A 16,359-nucleotide genomic window follows, 5' to 3' on the forward strand; every position below is an offset into this window, starting at 1 on the left:
GCTGCGCCTAGCAAAGCCCATCAATCGAAGAATACAGAAAGTGAACCCAAGCCCATGTGTACAAAGTAAGTCAACGTCTCGCTAATCCCAATACGATTACGACAAAAATTGACTTTCTAAAGCCGAACTTTATAATGAAAAAAAAAAAAAAAAAAAAAAAACATAAAGGGAACAAATATGCCAGCTTGAAGAAATCTGGGCCGTTCGTTGGGGAACGAAAAGTAGAGCTGGTCCAATTTCTTGGTTAGGGGCAGAATCGGAAGCATAGTTTAGGTAGGAAGCCGAGTTTGCTCTCTCTTCCTCTTTAAAAAATGCGCAAACTCCACAACAGTCCATCAACAAAGTGAGAAACAAAGAAAACACAAAAAACACTTTCATACACAGAGAGAGAGAGAGAAAGAAAGAAAACCATGTCTGGAGGTATCGCTCGTGGTCGTCTTGCTGAGGAGCGAAAGGCTTGGCGTAAAAACCATCCACATGTCCGTACTACTCTCTCTCTCTCTCTCTCTCTCTCTCTCTCTCTTTAATAATATTGTTGCATTTGAGGGAATTTATTTTTATTTATTTTAATAATTTGTGGTTTGGGTTTTTGTAATCTAGGGTTTTGTTGCGAAGCCAGAGACTCTGACCGATGGTACGGTCAATTTGATGGTTTGGCATTGCACTATCCCTGGCAAAGCTGGTGTAATCTCTCTCACCTTCTATATCTGAACCCTAACTTTTCCATTTCCTTCTTTTTATCTCAAAAAATATTCATATTCTCTTTGTTGTGTGCTTTTTATTTTGTGAAATGCTATATTTATGTTTGGTTTGTTGGTATATAATTAGTATGGGCATGGACTGTTAAGTTTGAATTGAAGATAATTTAAGGTCAAAAAAAAAAAAATTCATTACCTAGACTGTGAGATTACATGGTACATACTCTAACAGTGTTTTGGATCTTCACTTTGAATTGAGTGATTTTAGGGTTAGGGTGCTACAAATTTTGCCAAGTCAACTTTTAAACACAAAACATAAAGGGTAATTGAGGAATTTACTTATTCTGCGGTTGATGTGGCGATGCGTTTCATTGCCATGTCGGTATGTAAGCCTTTTATGGTTAAATTGGTAGTACCTTTAGCATTTTCCTTTTGAATTTGGTGGGCTTACTGTAATTTTGAATTTTGGTTTTGCTGCTCATTTTTAAAAGATAGAACCGAATCGATTCCTATTCTCACACACTGTTACGAGTCCAGGGAATCGTGTTTCGTAATCCAACTACCATGGGAATATATTTACCACAATTCTTCTTAATTACAAAACCCCAAGTAGTAAGTTCATCAAACAATGAACATAGTACTGCCTCCATCTGGAAGTGAGCATCTCTTTTTGAAGTCACACAATGTTCACTGAAGAAGAAAATGAACATGACTAAAATTAAAGATGAGCATGACTTCGTACTGAGGTTTTTTATTGTATTTTTTTAATGGTGAGGGTTATATCGGATGATAAATAAATGTTTTGACTCACTTTGTGAAGATGAACACTCAATTTGGGAAGGAGGGAGGAGTACAAGCATAAATCCATTTGTTTCTTCCCACATCCTAATAAGCATGCACGCTTATATATTGTATAAAAATTAATTGGTGAACCCTTTTTTTTTTTTTGGGAGAGCAATTTAATTGGTGAACCTAAATTATCCTCAACTCAACCTTAATGGTCCATGTGTTCAAAGAATATGATTTTTTTTTTTTTTACCTTCTGATTTTATTATCTTCAGATCTTTATCTAATTGTGTTCAACGGGTTTTTTTTTTTTTGTATGTACTTTTGATTTATGTATAATTGTATATCCTGAATGATTTATAACCATTTGATAAAGCATTAGCTCCTCTTTTGTACTATTACTGCATCATTGCCATGTCTCATCCTGTTGACATTTAGGTCATTTGCATCTTGTTGTGTAATCCATACAGAGGGAATTCATTCTTTGATAAATATGTCAGCTTTTCTCTGCAGAAGATTGCTGCTATATTATCTGAGAACTGATGGACGTCTGGAACGTCTGGAATTAATTTTGATCTTTGAAAGATAAGGTTGGAAATTTTTCCTTGGAACATTGGTTTCCAGCATGACAGGCTAAATGTTGCAGCTTTTCATTTGGATTTTGAAGCCCCCAAAATTGTCTGCAATTAAGCTTTTCTTTGGGGGTGGTGCAAAAAGGAAATTAAGTATGTTGCACTGCTGCTGTGTGATGTTTCATGGGTTTTTCATCTCATCTTGTGTCTGTTACCCTTAATATGTTCTTTTGGTTCTCTCTTTTTTTCATTTCTAATGTTCACTTTGGTGCATCCATGTCCAATCAGTGATCTTTATGGTTGGTGTTGTAGATGAGATTTGAAAAGTTGCGGACATACTCTTATTTTCGTGGAATTAACTAAAAAAAATTGGTGGAATGGAATTTTGGTATTGTTTAAGTTTGTGGGGTTTGCATTGGTGGAGGAAAGGGTTTAGAGCTTAAAGAATATTTTGTATTATAAAAAGGGCTTATGTCTTATGCTTGATTGTGGGAACATTGATAGAATTGGAAATGGGGCTGCAGGAAATTCTAGATGGCAGATAGTTTAGGGTGGGCTGTTTGGATATAGAGTAGACCTTAAGGCTGTAATACTGGAATTTTGTGATAGAAAAGTAGAGAATTTAAGGGCTTGTTGTGGTATAGTTGAGAGAACATTGGGCTTTAGAGAAAATAGCATGAAGAGAGTTATGAAGTAATGATGATGGCAACAATGCCTTTATATTCAAAAGCACTTAATAATTCCATTATTTAAAAGTCTAGTTTCCTTAAGAGTACAATAAAGCATGTTAGTAGACTCTTGGACATTCTTGGACTCCTAATTTGTTTACTTCCAAATAAACACATGAATAACTAACTTAAAATTTAAGAAAACACTCCTTAAGTATTTTAAATGCTATGAGAAAACTCTAGACCCATCTTTAATGTGAACAAATCCCTAAACAGGCTTAAATATTTTGTGTTGGATTCACATGATACTACAATCCTGCCACTGAATACCATGTGAATGACTCCTAAAACATTTGCTCCTTAAAATTGTTCTAACCCTATACTGCTTGTGACAAAATTTTGAAAATGGGCCTTGTCTTTATATGAGAAGCATGTAGGTCCAACACAATAAACTCAAGAATTCCCAGATTTGAAGCAATTATGCATGACAATTGACAACTGAATCCCTTTCTAAATGCTGCTTTTTAGTTAATGTACATTTGTGTAGACAAAGGAAACATGTCGAAATCGATTATATTGTGGCTAGTAAATTCATAATTCTACTTGCTTAATTTACTTGTGTGGAATCTCTTAAAATTTTAAAGTGAGGCAGATGAGTAGTAAAATTCTTGTGCTGGAAATGAAAGTGCTAATTTTCACAATTTCTTTTCTATTTTAAAGGGTATGACCTTTTTTTTTTTTTCCAAATCATGTAATTGCAGACTGATTGGGAGGGTGGCTACTTCCCATTAACGCTCCACTTCAGTGAAGACTACCCTAGCAAGCCCCCAAAATGTAAATTCCCTCCAAATTTCTTCCACCCTAATGTCTACCCATCTGGAACTGTCTGTCTATCCATTCTTAACGAGGATAGTGTAAGTATCTTTGGCTGCTCTAAAAAGTTTGTAGCTAGTGTTATTCATAGGGGTTAGAGACTAGCCATAATGATGAAGCCCTGGTATAACATAACAAACCTTCTGGTATATGTAGGGGTGGAGACCAGCCATAACAGTGAAACAAATTCTTGTGGGAATTCAGGACTTGCTTGATCAGCCAAATCCTTCTGATCCTGCCCAGACGGAAGGATATCACCTCTTCATCCAGGTATATATGACCTGAAGTACTTTCTGAATTTCTCCTTTGAAAATACCATTTTATTTTCAATGAGCCTCTGTGCTTCATCAGGTCCAGTCATACTATCTCAACAGGATACAAAAGGGACCATGCATTTCTTTCAGAGAGGCAAAGCAGGTGTAGTAATGATGTACATCTGTATTGTCTAGATGCAAAGTCGTCCTTGCCCGATGAGATATGATATGACTGGTTGATATGGTGAACCGGGGAACTCTTCTTACTACCGACCCTGTTCCCATGACTTATGTTGTTGCCAAATATGGGACAGTTGTGTTTAAGTGCAGAGAATTGAATCCATTATAGAAGTAACACATTATAGGGGTTTCACTTTCTGTTTTAATCTTTTCTTTCCCAAGTATATATTCTTATATAAGAGAAACACAACTCTCAACAGGATGCTGCGGAGTACAAGAAAAGAGTTCGACAGCAGGCCAAGCAATACCCACCTATTGTGTAAGGTTAAACCTATGTTTCAGAGACTGTATTATGGTAACTGAGTTGCCACCGCATGTTTGATGCTAAAAATGCTATTCTAATATATTGCTGGGATTTAGCAATTCTAAGAGATTGCATGCTGAAATGTTCCTTCTCTCTATCTAGATTTGCATTTCAGTTTTTATCATATTTAACAGTGTACCCTGGTGGACCAATGAGCTCTTTTTAGTATTTTGGGGATATTCCTGCTGTGTGAATAGGGATTTGCAGTGTGATATCAGCTTGCGCGCTGTGTCTCTCCCCTTGTGGATTTTATTTTATTTTTGTCCCTTTTTTATTGTGGTTCTCCCCGTGTGGATTTTATTTTATTTTGCCCCTTTTTTATTGTTGTTCTTCCCTTGTGGATTTTATTTTATTTTTGCCCCTTTTTTATTGTTGTTCTTCCCTTGTGGATTTTATTTTATTTTTGCCCCTTTTTTATTGCTGTTCGCTGAATACTGTTGAACATAGGATTTCTACCATGTTATTTAACTTCCATTTTGAGATATTGCAGCATTGGCAGTCTAATGCACTGTTTTACCAATTAATAATGGTAAAATGGCTGTGGACTATCATGTCTTAAACAAAGAAATAAAAATCACATGTAAACTTGGAAGAAGCTGATCTTCATATTGATAAATTATATAGAACTTTATTAATGCTAGCAAAATTGTGCAAATGACTTCCAAGTCTTATTTTTTTGGAAAAGTTCGAAGCCTTCTAAAAGCTAAGAGTTAAACCGCACAATAAGCTGGATATTCTTTCCACCATTCATCTCAGCTCCTACCACATTTTAGTGATGTTTGCTCCTTGATCATGCTCATTAAGTTGGACTGAGATGATCCGCTACTTTGTATGGCCCTCCTTGCTGCATTTCCGAGCTCCCTGGTTCAGTTCTTCATCTCTGCAGGATGGACTCCGCTGCCCATCAAAAAGATTACTGCCTTTTCGATCTCCTCCCTCTTAACCACTTCCCTGGCGTCTTCATCCCATTGTCTCCATTCTGTCACACCTTCATCCCATTGTCTCCATTCTGTCACACCCACGGGAACTCCAATTTTTATTACTTGTGTCACAAATTTTTCGTTGTAAAATTGCTCTGCATAAAGAGGCCATGTGATCATTGGCAGACCAGCAGTCGCACCCTCAAACCCGCCAATAGCTTGGTGTTCCAAAATCAGTAGTTGTGGTGCCCAGTCCCGTATTATCAAGCCCCTATTACTTTCTTTAATATGCGTCTCAAAGTCCTCAAGCCATCCTTCAACTTGATCCTTGTCCTTCTGCCTAACTACCCAGATGAATCGGTGACTAGAAGCATCAAGACCATGAGCCAGTTCAATAAGCTTAGCTGTTGAGAACTTGTTCAGGCTTCCAAAACTTACATAAAGAACGGAGTTGCATTCTTTGGAATTTAGCCAATTTAGCCATTCATTTTCTTTGGGAGCCACTTTGTTACCCCTCTCAACCTTGTTTGCTGCATCTCTGTTCACTCACAAAGAAACGGGTCCTACACTCCATGCCTTAATTCCCGTTATACTTGTATAATGCTCTTCATAAGCACTCTCGAGCTCATGGAAGCTATTCACCACTGCTCCATAGCTTTGTCTCTCAGACTCTCTGATTCTACCCATCAATTGATCATATCCGTCTTGGGTTCTAACCCAGCGTGGAAGTTGCAACGTTGTCATCTCTATTGTGTCTGGCAAATCAGGTAGTAAAAATGTGTCGGCATTAGAGTTTACACTCAAATGAGGTGCATACTGTTTGATGCTACTTGCAGCACATTGTGAGAAGTAGCCTGCAGTGTGAAATACTAGCCTTGGGATCCCAAGTTTAGCCGCAGAATCGACAGTCCATGGATAGAACATGTCAGTGATAATGCAGTCTGGTGTCATTTCCTGAAATAGTTGCTCAATTGGTTTTTGGAGCAATGACAATGCGTGATAGAGTTTATGGCTCATGCCATGGGAAGTGATCATGTTGAAGTACTCGATTCCTTCAGGGAGGCCGACTTGGGCAGAAGGGAATTCAAGGATATGAGTTTTGATTTGGTGGCCGGAATTGGCATCACGGTCAATGGCTTTCTGGAAGAGGAGGGCGTTGGCTGGGGTGGTAATAATAGTAACGTTGACACCATGCATGGCAAATAGCCTGGCCAGGTCTACCATGGGAATCATGTGGCCTGAGACCGGGAATGGAAGGAAAAAAACTTTTAGCTGATCAGCTCGAGAGTTCATGGTGATTTTCTCTGCAGATAAATGGTTCTCTAGGAGTAGTAGGAGGAGTAGGAGTAGGAGACGAAGGACGAGCTTTCTTCCTGTTTTTAAAAGCAAGAAAGAATCTCGGCAGTCATGTGTGAAGGTTGGGAGGGAACTTGGGCCAGTTCTCTTTGTTTCACATAAATTATATTCATAATTCGAAGCATGTGCAACTCATAAATCTAGGAGATGTATTTGTGAGCTACTGATTCTTTGTGTCCTTCCATTTCCAATGAGATACGGAATCACAATCTGCGGTTTTGGAACTTGGAGTTCTAGGGAAAGAAAAATACCATCGAAAGCTGAGTGATGGAGAAAATAGTCTTGTAATTTTCAATTTTCATTCTATTATCATGTAACCTACTTTTTCTTTCAATGGAATAAAGATGTATTTCATTTTCCACGTTTTCCCCCCCTTAATTAAACAAGTGGAGGCTCAAAAATATAGAACACTTGATCTAGTGGGTATAGTATTGTCAATTGAGTCATCACCATGAGATTCACTTAACCCGCTGAGTGGTGGTTCTCACAAATATAAAACAAATATTTAGCACTAATCTAAATAATAAATTTCCCGTTGTTATAAAATAAAAAGGAGATAGTAGTTGCAAGAAATAAAACAAAAAAGTAATAGGATTTTTGTATTTAAGTGGTCATCCACTTTCCCTTCTTGTTGCCGAAAGTACAATGAGTAGTTTTTATCTTGAAAGTTATATCGATCCTTTTTTACAACAATGCTCTTATTTATAGCCTTTTTGCATACAGTTGATCTTAACATATTTACTGATTCAAGTGGAATATCATGGATCACTTTGGTGGCACTAAGGACTGAAGTTTAACGCTAAAATTTACACAATACAGAGCTGAAATTGGCCGGTGTTCATAGCAAAGTCCACCTAGCACATTCAGTAAAATCCAGCTGTCAATTGTCTAAATTTCCAACACACATCGAATTATTTAACAAGACTCACAATAACGTCTCAATGTATAACATAAACTGAAATAGCTTTTATTAAGTAATAATACCCATATTCCTAAAAAGAATAAGTAATAATACTCATAAAACACGAGTCTTGTTTCGGTGTTTTCAATAGAAATATTCAAGGTTTTAATTCTCCATCCTCATTGTAACTATCAAATTATAAAATAAAATGAAAAAGTACTAATACTAAATAAAAACTAAATATGTAACATTAACACAAACCACAAATTCCAAACTAAATTATCTAACAAAAAATTAATATAAATAAACTATAAAGTCCTAATGTTTCCAACATTTAATTTAAACAAAGTAAAAAATAGAAACTTATTAATTGTAAGTAATTTTGTAATTACAAAAAATATAAAGGCATTTTACAAAATACACCCAGGGCAAAGTAACCAAAAAATCGATCCTTGCCTCAACTAGATGGTCACGGCAAACATTTGGTCCCGTCCCTACCCCATCATTATGTTGGAGAGGCCGAGTCCAGAGAAAATTGACATTCCTACCTTACAAAAAATGTTCAACTTCAAACATGTTTAGAGTCTTAAATTTCAACCACTAATAAAAAGATGACAATGTTCTTTGTCATGCATTGCGGATAAATTATCTTATAAATCACCTAGTAAGTTGGAGAAAGTGGCTCTGGTTTTAGTTTTGAGCTTTAAATAAAGTGCTAGTATGCTAGATGAGAAAAAATCCATAAAAAGAAGTTGGGTTGGTACTTGGTAGCTGTAGTTACATGGGCCTTTAAAAAAGGTGCCAAAAAAAAAAAAAAAAAAAAAAAAAAGGTTGAAGACCCAAAACCTAGAGCTTTCCTCCCCAGTCAGAATCACCACCGAATGGACGCCTACTACCCCCCTCCTCCTCACTACCCTTACTACCAGCCGCCTCCACCGCAAGCTCCTCCGCCTCCTCCGCCGAACTCACACCATCCTCCTCCACCTCCTCCACAGCACCACTATCTAGCTCACGCGCAGGCCCCATTCGGCTTTTACGTCCCCACTCTCCTCCCTCAGGCCTCGCACGACGCCGTTCGAACCCTGTTCATCGCCGGGCTCCCGGAGGACGTCAAGCCTCGCGAAATCTACAATCTCTTTCGCGAGTTCCCCGGCTATGAGTCCTCCCATCTTCGCACCCCTACACAAACCTCTCAGGTTCTCTCTTTCTTTTTCCCTAATTCCTAAAAATTAGGGCTCGTTTCTGTTTTGCTTTAGCCTAGTTTTCTCTTTTTTTGGCTAATTGGTGTTCAAATTGGAGATTGGGATTACTTATATGGAATCTGATAATGTGGCTGAGGTTTTGAACTTTGTGTTACTGTTACTTATGATTTAATTAGTTAAATTAAATAAGAGAAAGTTTTGAACTTTTGTACTGGCGTTGAGGACAAAGATGATGAGCTTGTTTCCTTTAACCGTTATAGTGCTGCACAAATAGTAAGAAACTTCTACTTCTATTGTTACAAGTTATATAGTTAACTAACTTGAATGGTGAACTGTAAACTGTAAACTTCCTTTCCCCATTGCAGTGTTGTACAATGCTCCCCATTATGCTATAAACTGCTTAGCCTGTCAGGGGTGAATGCCCCCAGATTACCCGGCAACTGGTTTTGGCGGGTTGGGTTAGTTGCTCATAGGTTTACTTGGTAGAGGTGAGTCCAAAGGGCTCTTCTTTAGAAAGGTTCCCAATGTTGCCGGGAAAAAAAAAAAGGTTAGATTGAAAAATGATTAAATGAACTTCACAAGCAAACAAATACGCACCACTCAAGTGAGTGAAACTAAGGTTAGGAAGTTATATAGGTTTTTCTAGCTAGAGGCGAGGACTTTTCTTTAGAACAATAAAGTTAGATGGGTAACTAACTTGAGTGGTGCGTATTTGTTTGCTTGTGAAGTTCATTTATTCATTTTTCAATCTAAGTGAAACTAAGGCTAATTCTCATGCTCAATTTCTAGATGAACTAAGTTAGAGTAACCCTGGCTTAGAAATAGTTAATATGAGAAATCTGCTTGATTGATATAAGTTGGCAGTTGACATAAAGTGAGCGGAAAATGAGAAGGAATTGAGTTAGCTTTTCAAATGTGTGATCTATTTATTTATTATTTTTTAACTTTTTGATAAGATAGAAAGAAATTTCTGTGAGACTGTGAGGGCTTATTAATGATGTTTAGATGTAAAATATCGATAAAAATAATTTGTAGTTGTCATGCTCATGGAACATTATTTTTCAAATTTCTTTATTGGTGGGGATATACTATACCTGTTTCATTAGTATCTAAAAATCATGTATGTGTTTTTTAAATTTATTGCATTCTTTATATGATCTGTTCTGACATGGTCTTGGATTGGTGACAGTCATTCGCCTTTGCCGTATTCACAGACCAGCAGTCTGCAATTGTGGCTATGCATGCTATGAATGTAAGTATACCTCACCATATACACTTCTCCATTTAGTAGTTGGGAATTGGTATATATAATAACTTGTGAAATTATAGCATCATTTGATATCTTTGTGAGGTAGAGTAAAGATGCCAATCATATTTCATGGTTACAAATGTATGTTGAAGAGTTTATGAAAAATAAAACTGGTTTTCCACTCAAGTTAAGAAACAGAGCACTATGTAGACATACAAAACATTAAGCACAAATAAAATTGAGTTTACAACAAAATGAATATGTATATAACCCTAAATAGCTGAGATATGGCTTGAGTTGGATTTGGTATAGTATTATCAATCAGAAGTGCACTGTTAATGGGTACATTTGTTAATTATGAATGGCAAGTTCGTTATATCATATTGATACTGACTGGTCATATTCATCTCTGATATAAACACATTAAGATTAATGAGGTATTGTGTCTTAATAGCAACTTCAAGGCCAACTCTAAAGGCAAGTTTCCTAACAAAAAGCATGTCCTATGGAGATCTGGCCAATGACTGACTTTATGGAGGCATTTGGTATGGGGTAATGTTTTAGGATTCCTTAACATTCTCACGTTTGGTCGCAAATCTCACAAGGTAATCAGATGCACGAGGTATCTTAATTTCCACTCAATCCCCTTTTTTAAGGGATGTGGATTCCCTTAAAAAAGGTGGGTATCCACATTTCCAAGCCTAGAAAAATTTTCTTATTTATAAATTGACAAATTTTCCCATTCTTCCCTTCCCTTTAACCAATAGAAATAAAAATTTGAAAAAAAAAAACTGCCTCTTCACTCTCCCTAGCAACATATCTAGGGAGGATAGCTCAAGAGGATATATCCCACAAGAAGATTTAGACCATCTAACTGACCTGTGCACTGCATGAGTAGATGGATCCTACTACGTGGGATTCAAATGAATAGATAGGCCATAAATGATCCCGTACGAGACTTATAATTAACTTGTAGATAAGTAGATTGTACATGGTCAAATATTAAAAGACGAAAAAAATTAGGAAGGAGCTAGACAAAAAAAAAAAAAATTAATGCAGATCTTCATTAGGGACGTTGGGGAAGAAAGGAGTTCACAAGGGTAAAGGCCATTCTGATTATAGTGTTTACAAATCTAAACATTGTCAGGTGGTTTTGTTATGGATTTAATGCTCTTTTTAAAAATTATTTTTATTAACAGGACATCATGTTGTAATTGCCATAAAATAAATTATGTTGGACTATAGTTTTTAATGAATTTATCATGATTTATAGTTTATATTGTGTTTACAAATCTACAGATAGTTTGGGAAAAATATATAATTCCTTTAAAATTTTTAGGAATATACCAAGCATAAGAACTCATATCCCCAGGAATCTTATTAGATTCCTAATCAAACAAAACATAGGAATAGTTACAATCCTAGGCATTCAAATTGCAAGACATCACATTCCTAGGATTCTAAATGCCGAGGATAATGTGGATTCACGCACACCAAATTTGTATGTTATGAACAATAGTTATTACAACTATACTTAAGTTCTATTACATTTGGCTGTAAGCAATATATGATCATGTTTGCCATATGTATATCTTTTGTAGGACTCTTCATCTATGTTTCAAGTTATGGTAACCTGTAATTGTCTTCTTGCCAATGAGCTCTAGTTCAAATGACATTCCTACTCCCGTAATAATGAAAGGGAGGGTGAGGTCATGGGTTCAAGTCCCACTATGTGTGTGTGTGTAATTTAAGTAAAAAAGAAAAGAAAAGGAAAGAAAAAAGTGTTCTGGAATTGCTTTCTGCTGATGATTTTTCAATCTAGGTGTGGTGGCAAAGCAATATGGTGCTTTAGCAGTTAGATATAATAACACGAACAGATTAACAACTGTTTTTAATTCTGAATCTTGTTTGCAGGGGATGGTGTTTGATCTTGAGAAGGGATCAACCCTATATATTGATCTAGCAAAATCTAATTCTAGATCCAAGCGTGCAAGAACAGGTCTATTGCTCGTTGGAATTATTTTCTTTGATTTATCTTTATTAGTAATCTATAGTTTAGCAGGTTTGAAATTTAATTATGTGATTTTGTTGATTATGACAATCAGATGATGAAAGATTTCACTCAGATAAAAAAGCTAGAGGGCCTGCATATTCGAGGGGCACTCCTGATTCTGGTAAGATTATTGACTGAATTTTTTTTAGAGATTATGGAAAGCTCCTTACGGAGCCTTTTTTTTCACACTCTTCTCCTAGTTTTCCTGGTGGGCAAAACTTAGTTACTATTTCTTAGGTGTTGTACGTTTAGTTCCCCAATTGAATTCAATTACATGGTTATATTGACCAATGCAACAAAAAACAGTATTTTCTTGTCCAAAGACAATTACATTCAACCATGTAATTCATTGGTTAATGCAACCACAAGGTTGTGTTTTATTGGGGAACCTAAGGTACAATACGTAATGAATTGTACTTAAGTTTTATCCTTCTCCGGCATACTTCATGCCATAGTCTCTATGTGTGTGTGTGTGTGTGTGTGTGTGTACAATTAACGTGCTTTTTCATTAGTTGTGGTGCCTTTTTTTGGGACATCTTACTTGGAGTACATATTAATTACTTAGTCACATGAAGGACACATACTTCGAAAAGCTCACATGACACATGTTTTGCACGCTTGGGCACTAGCAGGTCTTGGCAGCATTCACATGCCTGGAATGGGTAATTCTGCTTACAACACGATTGGTTATCCATCTGCACAAAGGTCATCTGCACTACTTAAGCACATCTTTATTATGTGGGAGTGATTACTTCTAGCTCTATAATAAGCACATTTTTAATTGTAAATGGTTACTTCTAGCTGAAAGGTTGAGGGCTTAGTAAAATCACTTACTAAATGCCCTGTTCCCAGAAGTTGGAGTATATAGAATCTGTGTTCTAAGTTATCACTTCTATTTATCTATTGGACCTCATCTGATAATTTATATACTTTCATCATTCAGTCATGGAAATTTTGATGGCAGAGCCGTAAATGAGACAGCAGCTGCAAATTTGGTAAGGTTACTTCTTAACACATTTCATTTTAAAGCTATATTCTGCTGTACCGCAAGTTATATTTGGCTGTACTGCTTACATTCTTTTTACTTCTGAAGACATAATAACAGCCATTGGTTACTCTCTAATGTGTACCCTGTAAACTACCAATCCTCCTCCTTTTTTTTTTTTTTTTTTTTTGGTAAAAACTTTTCACTTCTTTCTTACCAGAGTTGATCTTGTTTTTTCTTTTTCTTGAATTTTTTCATCTTCTGGATCTGAACACGAATTGCTTTGACAACCTGCATTATATGCAATAAAGTGACTATTTGTGATGATTTTCATATGATTATAAAAAGAAAATATACAAAATGTTCTTGACATGGAAAAAAGGATTTCTTACATTTATCCATGATTTCTAATCATTCATATATACTGTCAAAGATGCTTCTAGAAATTATTCCATACCCATCAAATTTATTCTTGAAGCAGCTTCAGTACTGACTACATGTTTTCCTGGAGTTGTGATTAATGATTGTTATGCAATAAATTCACTGTGCTGCTTTAAAAATTATTTATTTGAACCACCACTTCTGGATGGCTGGTTTCATTTCAAATTTAATGGCATATGATGTGCACTTGAACTATTCTCTAATTCTAAAATTTCTGGTGATGTCTCTTACACAACAGAATGGTACTTCAGCACCTCATGCTCCACAACATGCTAGCCCATGTCCAACACTCTTTGTGGCTAATTTGGGGCCAACATGTACAGAGCAAGAGCTAATTCAAGTATTTTCAAGGTTTGTAGGCATTTCTATTTTTGATAATTCAATGTCGAACCTTGGACATCTTCATTGAAAACATCAAGAAGTGCCAGTTGAGCTACAAGGCTCTTGCCATTTATATTTTCATGTATCTATTTGTAAAGTCTTTATAACTTGGGTGTAAATTTTTTTCTTTTTTTGTTTGCATTAGATGTCCAGGGTTTCTAAAATTGAAGATGCAGAACACATATGGGGCTCCTGTTGCCTTTGTCGATTTTCAGGTACTTTATTACCGTCTTTTTTGGTGTTAGGTATAATTTTGATGTGAATTATTGTAGAGTTTCTTTGATGATGGCAGGCCTGGTAACTTGATATTCTTCCTTTTCAGATTACTTAGTCTATATGCTATTTTGCATGCTGAGTAGATATGATTGAGACAAAAAGATGTGTGAATAGCTGACATTTTTTAATTAGTAGCAAATGACATCCAAGGGTAGTGCAATCGGTTGGGGACTACCCCTCATGAAGTGGAGTTCATTTGTTTTAATCTCCCTATTCCCCTCCCCTTGGGGCCAAATGTCACCTATCCAATAGATAAATAAAAGGCTAAGTTGTTACAGATTCTTTGTGCAATGCATTTATATTTTCTTAATTAAATGCACGCAATAAGAGGATAGCAAACATCTGCACACTCTCTCTCTCTCTCTCTCATATATGCTTATTGGCATGTGTGTGCTAGAGGCTCTTTTAAGATAGGAAGGAAAGAGAAATTATGGATTAGAAGAATGAAAAGAGAGAAGCTGAGAGAGGAGAAAAGAACGTGGAGATGGGAGAGAAAAGCTGAAAAGTAGATTGTTATACACGTACACACACACACAGACAGATGGATAGATATGTATCTTGATGTATGTCCAAATGTATTGTTTGATTAGGAATCAAACTGCAGCCCTCCCACAGGGGAGGGCTAGATGTGCCAACTAGCTGTGAGGCTCTTGGCCTTTTGGTTGCTTTGTTAGATTATGTGAGGACGGCCAGATTTATGTTCCTGTTACTGTGGTTCACTTACTAATTTAGTGGAGCCATCTCAGTTGTTTGATCTATTTTGGTCACTGCTAAGTGCTAACAGCATGTTACCATTTTGAAATGTTTGGTCAACTTGTTATCATGCAATAAACTAGTGGTTAGTCAAATTATTTCATGGAACAGTTGTTGCAATGATTCTTGCTTCTTTAATAGGTTGGTACTTTGCTTTACATTGGATCCAGAATGCATTCATTTGATCAATGACATAGCATTTCCATTGGATATTTTCTTTACTGCTTTCACAATGTATCTTGTGCTTCAAAAATTTCTAGTTTCCGTTTATGTTTTTGTACGATATGTGTAAAAGTCTAGTACTCAGCAATAATTGGATGTTGCAATGCTGACTTTGCTTGTGTACCAAAATCTGAAGGATACCCCCAGTTCAACTGGAGCTATGAATCATCTGCAAGGCACGATTCTTTACTCATCACCAGCTGGTGAGGGCATGCGGCTAGAGTATCCTTTTTTATAATTGATGCATTTTATTCTATCTATTTATTGGTTTTGTTTTCAAAGGTTTTGCTTAACAAGAGCTCCAGGTATGCGAAATCACGGATGGGAATGCGTAAGAAGTCAAAGTAAATTGCACAGGACAAGGAGACAAATTAGCCATTTAATTGTGCAATTATCTTGACTGTATGCTTATTTATAGTAACTTGGAACCTGGATAGGTTGCGTGAATTCTCAGTATAGCTGTTATCACGTTTTCATTTGCTGTTCATCACTTCATTGAATCAAATATTTCATCTTTTTGACATTAATTTTGACATTTTCATAATGGATAGACATAGAAGCATGTCAAGGAGATTCCCTTTGTGTGATGCTTCCTTCTTGTTCCTGCGTGTTGCAAACGATACAACAGAATTAATGAAGGATAGCAATAAAAATAAGGAATGAAAACAAAGCCAGAACGTTTTATTTCTGCTATAAATAATTCATTTGCCGGGTCAAGATTAACTGAGAAATACAGTCCAAATTCAGGCTTATAACTATATAAGTTATATCTGATTATTTCTGCGAGGGTTATAGAAATAATTCCTCTTTTTTTCTCATGATTTAGAGTTTATTAAATATCGCTTATTACTGAAAACTAAAAATTGAAAATACTGTAACAAAATAAATTTTAAATGTATAAATAATGTCATGGAACTTATTTTTAATGAAAATTTTGTTGAAAAAGAAGTTTGTGAGTCTTGTGAATAATGCACAGGACTCAAGTTTGGACACAAATGCTGGACGCGTTTGCTATCCAAACGCACACCGAATTACACAATGGGAGCAAGCGTTTTGCCTTCTTCTTTTTTCAACATTTCAATCTGTAATAGATGGAATTTGCTCAATAGGAAGGGAAATGCTTGTACAGTAAGGTAATGTGGAGAAATTTGGTTTTTACTTATTCTTCAATCAATAAGTAAAAATAATGTTACCTCTTTAACATTTGTTATCCCACCATCTATCG

At 36.1% G+C, this 16,359-nt stretch overlaps 2 protein-coding genes across 3 annotated transcripts; both read left to right on the forward strand.

Annotated features, from left to right (window-relative positions):
• Positions 1-233: 233 nt before the first annotated feature.
• Positions 234-4,700, forward strand: LOC111995760 (SUMO-conjugating enzyme SCE1). Its single transcript, XM_024027690.2, has 5 exons — positions 234-479; positions 601-684; positions 3,486-3,638; positions 3,754-3,867; positions 4,292-4,700. The coding sequence occupies exons 1-5, from the start codon at positions 411-413 to the stop codon at positions 4,352-4,354; spliced, it is 483 nt and encodes a 160-aa protein (XP_023883458.1). The 5' UTR covers positions 234-410; the 3' UTR covers positions 4,355-4,700.
• Positions 4,701-8,362: 3,662 nt separating this feature from the next.
• On the forward strand, positions 8,363-15,661 carry LOC111995799 (RNA-binding protein L). Of its 2 annotated transcripts, none has more exons than XM_024027737.2 (10): positions 8,363-8,768; positions 9,964-10,026; positions 11,938-12,022; positions 12,129-12,197; positions 12,706-12,781; positions 13,020-13,071; positions 13,741-13,853; positions 14,029-14,098; positions 15,271-15,356; positions 15,440-15,661. In XM_024027737.2, the coding sequence occupies exons 1-10, from the start codon at positions 8,454-8,456 to the stop codon at positions 15,480-15,482; spliced, it is 972 nt and encodes a 323-aa protein (XP_023883505.1). In that variant the 5' UTR covers positions 8,363-8,453; the 3' UTR covers positions 15,483-15,661. The 2 variants fall into 2 exon arrangements, with proteins under 2 accessions (XP_023883505.1, XP_023883506.1); XM_024027738.2 differs by having other exon boundaries at positions 8,364-8,768; positions 12,709-12,781.
• Positions 15,662-16,359: the final 698 nt, after the last annotated feature.

This window comes from Quercus suber, unplaced genomic scaffold (genome assembly GCF_002906115.3).
Source record: "Quercus suber isolate HL8 unplaced genomic scaffold, Cork oak 2.0 scaffold_748, whole genome shotgun sequence".
NCBI lineage: Eukaryota > Viridiplantae > Streptophyta > Magnoliopsida > Fagales > Fagaceae > Quercus > Quercus suber.